This window comes from Anopheles aquasalis, chromosome 3, assembly GCF_943734665.1.
Source record: "Anopheles aquasalis chromosome 3, idAnoAquaMG_Q_19, whole genome shotgun sequence".
Taxonomy (NCBI): domain Eukaryota; kingdom Metazoa; phylum Arthropoda; class Insecta; order Diptera; family Culicidae; genus Anopheles; species Anopheles aquasalis.
The window spans coordinates 67,865,714-67,873,548 of record NC_064878.1 but is presented as its reverse complement, the minus strand read 5'-3'; the positions used below and the strand labels follow the sequence as shown (position 1 = coordinate 67,873,548).

At 45.6% G+C, this 7,835-nt stretch overlaps 1 protein-coding gene across 2 annotated transcripts in view; it reads left to right on the top strand.

The window, feature by feature from the left end:
- Positions 1-4,727: 4,727 nt before the first annotated feature.
- Positions 4,728-7,835, top strand: part of LOC126578960 (titin-like) — a 38,421-nt gene continuing 35,313 nt past the window's right edge. Inside the window, exon 1 of one of the 2 annotated variants that reach the window (XM_050242086.1) lies at positions 4,728-4,995. In XM_050242086.1, coding sequence (XP_050098043.1) covers positions 4,983-4,995 — 13 coding nt within the window. In that variant the 5' untranslated portion in view covers positions 4,728-4,982. Of the gene's footprint in view, positions 4,996-5,596; positions 7,712-7,835 lie in introns of those variants that run through there. The other variant, XM_050242087.1, reaches the window with a different exon arrangement.

Sequence of the window (7,835 nt, the reverse complement as noted above, 5' to 3'; positions counted from 1 at the left end):
AACTTACAGTGGTGGAAGTTGTATCGGAACAACGTGAGCATGCGACGGAGCAACCTTTGCTCAAGGACTGCACTGCAAATCGAATTCCAACAGAACCGCTCAAACTTGTGCTCGTAGAAGAGGTGCAGCTTTCCAGCCAGACAGATCAATTGGTTCCTCAAATCTCGGTCAAGATGGAGGCAAGTGTCAAGCAGGAAGCGCTCGAGCAAACCACGGTTCAAGAGTTGGTTATCCTTGAAGGCCTCGACAGCCTAACACATGCTGCCAGGCCAGAAATGAAACAGGCCGAAACTTTAATAATGCCTCGTACAGAATTGGCAGTTACCGAAATAGTCACCGACGATCGAGCACAAGAAAGCTCCGAAGTCTTACAGATTGCAAGGGACTGTATTGCTCTTCCACTTCCGACACATTCGCTCAAATCCGTGCTTATAGAAACAGTCGAAGCAGCTGATCATGTTCCAAACATTATTGCAGCCCCAGTTGTGGAATCAACTGCAACGATGCAGCGTGATCAGATGCAGGAAAAGATTGTTAGTGAACAGGTAATCTTGGAAGGCATTGGACGGTATGACTTAGAGACTGTCACTCAACGGCAGGCCGCACCATCAATTGAACCGAAGAGTGAACTGTTGATAACGGAAGTGTTTGACGAACAGAAAGAGCAAGAAAATGTGCAGGTTTTACTAACAAAAGATGCTAGGGCACAGCTAATTCCTACACACATGTTGAAAACCGTTACCGTTGAACAGACACAGCCCTCTGATAGTCTACAGCAAATCATTTCTGAATTTTCCGAACAAATGCTGGCCAATGTACAAACAGAGCAGCTCAAGCAAACTGTGGTATCAGAAACGATAGCTTACGAAGCAACTGATAAAGTTGCTGCTATTGAGCTTCCTGAGGAAAAGCTGGCCGACCTAACGGTGATCCCTATCAGTGAGCTGATTGTAAGCGAAACGATACCCGAGCAGAGAGAGAAGGAAAGTTACAGTGTAGCAGAGAGTGCTCAAGAACACGTGGCAAAATCAATCCCCTCGCATTCACTGAGATCGGTGCAAGTGCTGGAAACAATAACCAGCGAGGATGCGTCTACCTTGAGCCATTCCGCTTCCAACACTTCAAGGGCTGTGCTGCAAAGTGACGAACGAGAGCAAACCACAACGACACAAGCTTTTATTTTTGAAAACACGCCGGAACTGACTGAAGCACCCAAGCCGGTTACGAAAGTAGCCGAACCAGTAATTGAACATCTGCTTGGTGTCATTGTAACCGAGATCAATCCTAGTCAGAGTGAAAGCGAGGGTTTCAATGTGCCCGAATCAGCAAAGGATCAAACAGCTACACCAGCTGCCAGCCATGGACTAAAAACGGTCACCGTGGAAGAGGTAACAGTGTCTGATAACATCGATCAGTTGCCAGAAACGGTGCAAAGCTTCAGTTCCGCTGCCGTATGTAATGATCAGTTTAATGAGACCACAGTCGTAGAAACAACGTTATACGAGGGCTCGCAACAACTATCAATAGACAAGGTAGCACCGATTAGTTCGGCAAACCGGTCTTACATACCAAATACGGAGCTTATTGTGACTGAAGTCGTACCCGAGCAGAAAGAGCGTGAAGGATATAACGTGGCCGAGCTTGCTCGAGATCATATGGCAACGACATCCATAACGTCGCATTCACTACGATCGGTTACTATTCAAGAAACACAGACAGACGAGAGTATTGAAAGTATGCCACTAGCACGAGCAGAGTCAGCATCTGCTGCACTGAAAGAAGAGCATCTAGAAGAAACTCTAGTGCGTGAATCTCTCGTATTAGAAACACTCGACAACTATACTATGGACTTCAGCCCATCCGAGAAACAAGCTTGCACGAACGTAATTCCGCGCAATGAACTATTAGTAACGGAAGTTATCGCAGAGCAGAGGGAGAAGGAAGGCTACAGCGCCCCAGAAATGGTGCAGGAGCATGTTGGCAGACTATTACCATCTCACACACTCGCATCGGTTACCGTGGAAGTGGTTCAACCATCGGACGATTTGCAAGAGGTTATAGAGCATACGACGACCACTATGACTGCTATCGTGCGAAACGATGAACACGAGACGCAAACCGTTTCCGAACAGCTTGTTTTTGAAGCAATAGAACCGTTTGAGAAAAATGAGGGTCCCGCCCAAAAATCAGCCTTACCTCATATGGAACCAATGAGTGAGCTATCGGTGACAGAAGTAGTTACCGAATTAAAAGAACAAGAGGGATGCGATGTTGCGAATATTGTAGGCAATTATGTTGCAAAGGAAGTACCCTCGCATACTCTTCGATCTGTACTGATAGAAGAGACACGGCCTATCGATATCGTTGAGCAGCTCCTTGAATCGAAGCAAATTTCTCATGCTAAACAACTGACTGACGAACGAGAAGAGCGGATTATTGCGGAAACAGTTGTAATGGAGAGCACTGACATACTAGAACAGCAGACCCAACCAGAGGGGAAGCATGCAGAAAAGGTACTGCAAAGTCAGGCCGAGCTGCAAGTGACAGAAGTTGTAGCTGAGCAAAGAGAAAGAGAAGGATTCAGCATTGCGGACATAAGTGAGCAGCAATTAGCGAAGCCAGTGGCCCGCGATCTCCACAAATCTCTTATCGTACTCGAAACTGTGCTGTCTAGCGCCACTGATGAATTGGAATCTACGAATACTACCTCTACTTTGGCCACTGTCCGCAGCGATGAACATCAGGAAACAAGTGTTTTAGAACAGATAGTTTACGAAGGAGTTGATCGTTTCACTAGACCTTCAGTGCCTGATGGAAAATTGGCTTCTTCTTCTATGGAACCAAGGGAGGAATTGGTTGTAACAGAGATAGTGTGCGAACAGAAGGAATCCGATGGCTTCGATGTGCAAAAACTAGCTAATTCATACTCTGCTGAGATTGTACCGGCACAGATTCTCAGGCCATTGGCTGTGGAACAAATCGAATTAGCAGACGTGTATGGAGAAATGAAATATGATACACCAGAAGCTATTGAGAGCCATGTATCTTTGAATAAGTTGGAAAATCTACCAGCCACCGTTTTGGAGACGATGGTGTTCGAAAATTTGTGCGACAAACTAGCGGATCATAGAGCGGAGCGAAAGCTTGCAAATCTAGAAGTGCAACCTATCCAAGAACTCGTTATTACGGAAGTAGTAACCGAACAGAAAGAAACTGACCAGGACATAGTTATAGAACTAGCAAAGGACCACACGATACACCCAACGACGGAAGGTGTTCACAAATCGGTTCTAATTCAAGAAGTACTAGCTTCCGACGATCTTGCAGAAATCAATACTGAATTTAACGAAGCGACTGCTTCAACAAGAGCGTACCAATTTGAAGAAACTATTAATTTGCACCCAACCGTTCTGGAAGACATTTCTAATCTTGTAGAAAAAACTAAACCAACAGAAAAAACAGCAAACTACAGTGTGCAACCTGTAGATGGGCTTACGATTACCGAGGTGGTTACTGAGCAGCGCGAGAGTGAAGGCTATGATGTACAAGAAGTGGCAAGAAACTTTACAGCTCAAACAATGCCAGGTGACACTCTGAAAAGTATTTTGGTGGAGGAAGTCCAGCTTACTCACCATACTCAAACACTTTTGACACCCATAAACGTAACACAAGAAGCAACCACCATGACTGAACAACATGAACAAAAAATTATTTTAGAGACGTTGGTTTATGAAAATGTTGGCCCGCAACAAGATCAAACCAATCCAGAAGAGCATCAAGCAGCTGCGAATATAGAGGAATCTTCTAGTGTGACGGTAACAGAAGTCATGGCAGAACAAAAAGCGAAGGATGGTATAGCTACCGAAGAAATAGACAGTCAGAAAGCAAAGCTATTGTCCAGCGATGTATTGAAGTCGCTAACAATTGAGCAAGTAACCACTTTGCAGAGCGTTGCTGAGAAAACCAGTGACCAGATCGCTACCACAAAAGCAATTTTTAAAACCGATATAGTCGATGAAACAATGACGATAGAAACGACGGCTCTAGAGAGTGTAGTCGAATATCGTGATCAACTACAAATGAACAGACAATCCATTAAATCATCTACTGATGACCAGATCAAGCATTCAGTGTTAGTGGAGGAGGTTCATAGCTTGCAAAAGCCGGAATCCATGCCAAATGAACTCACGCAACCGGTTGCGGCCGCCTTTGCTCCCGAACAAATGCTGCAGACAACGATACAAGAAACGACACTCTACGAAGGAACTGATACGCTGCAGAGTGATATGCAGGTTGACCAAAAATTCCCAACGATGGAAATACAAGCTCTACAATTACCGCTTCAAACAATGATTGATGTGGCGCATACGATGTCCCAACTGTACACTAAAACAGATACTTCAACGAGCGTCCAACCAAGCCTCGTAGAAATGCTTTCTGCGGCGTCCACAACGGAAACTTTCAGTCAAGACACGTTTGACCAATTGTCCAGTAACTTTGATATTGCAGTACACCAGGCTCAACCTACAGTGTCTAAATTTATTGCCTCGACTACTACTGAAACAGTTTTCGGTGAGATATTGGGGGCAACCGATTTCAGTATTCCATCTGAGACGCAAAGCGCATCCGTGAAATTTACTGATATCAACGTACCAGAACAAACCCAACCATTAACATCAGATTCGGCCCAGCCATTCGCAGAATCGGCTCAGCCAAGTAAGTTCGCTTCCTCGACATTGGAAGATGGTTTGAGGGCACCTGAATGTTTAGAAGTAACGAGCAATGAGTCAAACGACGTTGCTGTAGATTTTTTACCGTCAAACAGGCGGGCGTCTGTTACATTTATCACTAACCAAACGGTCAATATTTCCGAAACGACTCTTGATGAGTATGTAGATGGGATCGAGCTTGCACAAGAGCCAAAGCAACGGTTCGCAAGATTGACACAATCTGCACTACTCACATACGATGAGTCTCATCCTATGATAGAAAAGGGTAAGTACAAGAAGGTGTTATTCTACCATTTAATCAAACGCCCGCATATCCGTCATACACAATATGCTTGATGAAAACAAATCCATAAATCAAACAAAACAGAACATATAATTTATGATATACAAACAATCTTCACAACCCACATCTACAAGCACTCCCTTTCACTTATTCAACAGATCACACAGATATCAGCACACGATCAGAAACAACACAAAAAAAACAGATCAACACAAAAACTACACAACGCGAACAACAAACACAAGAAGAACAAGTCACTCATTCCACGATAATCACAACAAACCAAACACAAAAACAATCAAGTAAAATATCTACCCAGAACGAACAAAATATCAACGAAACAGAAGACCTGCCCGAAGAAGTCACGGTAACCGAAGTGATCACCGAGGAGGGTCAGCCAAAGAAGCAAATTATCAAGAAACGTGTGATCAAGAAAAAGGCTGGTAAAAAGGAGCAGGTCACCGAAATTGTCACTGTGCAAGAAGACGATCAGCTGCCTCAGACAACTGTTACCGTCACGGAAAAGGAGCTTCCGTTCGAAGAGGTCTCCGAATTCGTTCCTTCGCGCATTGAACCACAAGAAGCGATTGTTCAAGAAATGCCCGAAGAAGTCAGGGTAACCGAAGTGATCACCGAGGAGGGTCAGCCAAAGAAGCAAACTATCAAGAAACGTGTCATCAAGAAAAAGGCTGGTAAAAAGGAGCAGGTCACCGAAATTGTCACTGTGCAAGAAGACGATCAGCTGCCTCAGACAACTGTTACCGTCACGGAAAAGGAGCTTCCGTTCGAAGAGGTCTCCGAATTCGTTCCTTCGCGCATTGAACCACAAGAAGCGATTGTTCAAGAAATGCCCGAAGAAATGAAAGTTACGGAGGTGATCACCGAGGAGGGTCAGCCAAAGAAGCAAACTATCAAGAAACGTGTCATCAAGAAAAAGGCTGGTAAAAAGGAGCAGGTCACCGAAATCGTCACTGTGCAAGAAGACGATCAGCTGCCTCAGACAACCGTTACCGTCACGGAAAAGGAGCTTCCGTTCGAAGAGGTCTCCGAATTCGTTCCTTCGCGCATTGAACCACAAGAAGCGATTGTTCAAGAAATGCCCGAAGAAGTCAGGGTAACCGAAGTGATCACCGAGGAGGGTCAGCCAAAGAAGCAAACTATCAAGAAACGTGTCATCAAGAAAAAGGCTGGTAAAAAGGAACAGGTCACCGAAATTGTCACTGTGCAAGAAGACGATCAGCTGCCTCAGACAACTGTTACCGTCACGGAGAAGGAGCTTCCGTTCGAAGAGGTCTCCGAATTCGTTCCTTCGCGCATTGAACCACAAGAAGCGATTGTTCAAGAAATGCCCGAAGAAGTCAGGGTAACCGAAGTGATCACCGAGGAGGGTCAGCCAAAGAAGCAAACTATCAAGAAACGTGTCATCAAGAAAAAGGCTGGTAAAAAGGAGCAGGTCACCGAAATCGTCACTGTGCAAGAAGACGATCAGCTGCCTCAGACAACTGTTACCGTCACGGAAAAGGAGCTTCCGTTCGAAGAGGTCTCCGAATTCGTTCCTTCGCGCATTGAACCACAAGAAGCGATTGTTCAAGAAATGCCCGAGGAAGTAAAAGTTACGGAGGTGATCACCGAGGAGGGTCAGCCAAAGAAGCAAACTATCAAGAAACGTGTCATCAAGAAAAAGGCTGGTAAAAAGGAGCAGGTCACCGAAATCGTCACTGTGCAAGAAGACGATCAGCTGCCTCAGACAACCGTTACCGTCACGGAAAAGGAGCTTCCGTTCGAAGAGGTCTCCGAATTCGTTCCTTCGCGCATTGAACCACAAGAAGCGATTGTTCAAGAAATGCCCGAAGAAGTCAGGGTAACCGAAGTGATCACCGAGGAGGGTCAGCCAAAGAAGCAAACTATCAAGAAACGTGTCATCAAGAAAAAGGCTGGTAAAAAGGAGCAGGTCACCGAAATCGTCACTGTGCAAGAAGACGATCAGCTGCCTCAGACAACCGTTACCGTCACGGAAAAGGAGCTTCCGTTCGAAGAGGTCTCCGAATTCGTTCCTTCGCGCATTGAACCACAAGAAGCGATTGTTCAAGAAATGCCCGAGGATGTGAAAGTTACGGAGGTGATCACCGAGGAGGGTCAGCCAAAGAAGCAAACTATCAAGAAACGTGTCATCAAGAAGAAGGCTGGTAAAAAGGAGCAGGTCACCGAAATAGTCACTGTGCAAGAAGACGATCAGCTGCCTCAGACAACTGTTACCGTCACGGAAAAGGAGCTTCCGTTCGAAGAGGTCTCCGAATTCGTTCCTTCGCGCATTGAACCACAAGAAACGATTGTTCAAGAAATGCCCGAAGAAGTCAGGGTAACCGAAGTGATCACCGAGGAGGGTCAGCCAAAGAAGCAAACTATCAAGAAACGTGTCATCAAGAAAAAGGCTGGTAAAAAGGAGCAGGTCACCGAAATAGTCACTGTGCAAGAAGACGATCAGCTGCCTCAGACAACCGTTACCGTCACGGAAAAGGAGCTTCCGTTCGAAGAGGTCTCCGAATTCGTTCCTTCGCGCATTGAACCACAAGAAGCGATTGTTCAAGAAATGCCCGAGGAAGTGAAGGTTACCGAAGTGATCACCGAGGAGGGTCAGCCAAAGAAGCAAACTATCAAGAAACGTGTCATCAAGAAAAAGGCTGGTAAAAAGGAACAGGTCACCGAAATAGTCACTGTGCAAGAAGACGATCAGCTGCCTCAGACAACCGTTACCGTCACGGAAAAGGAGCTTCCGTTCGAAGAGGTCTCCGAATTCGTTCCTTCGCGCATTGAACCACAAG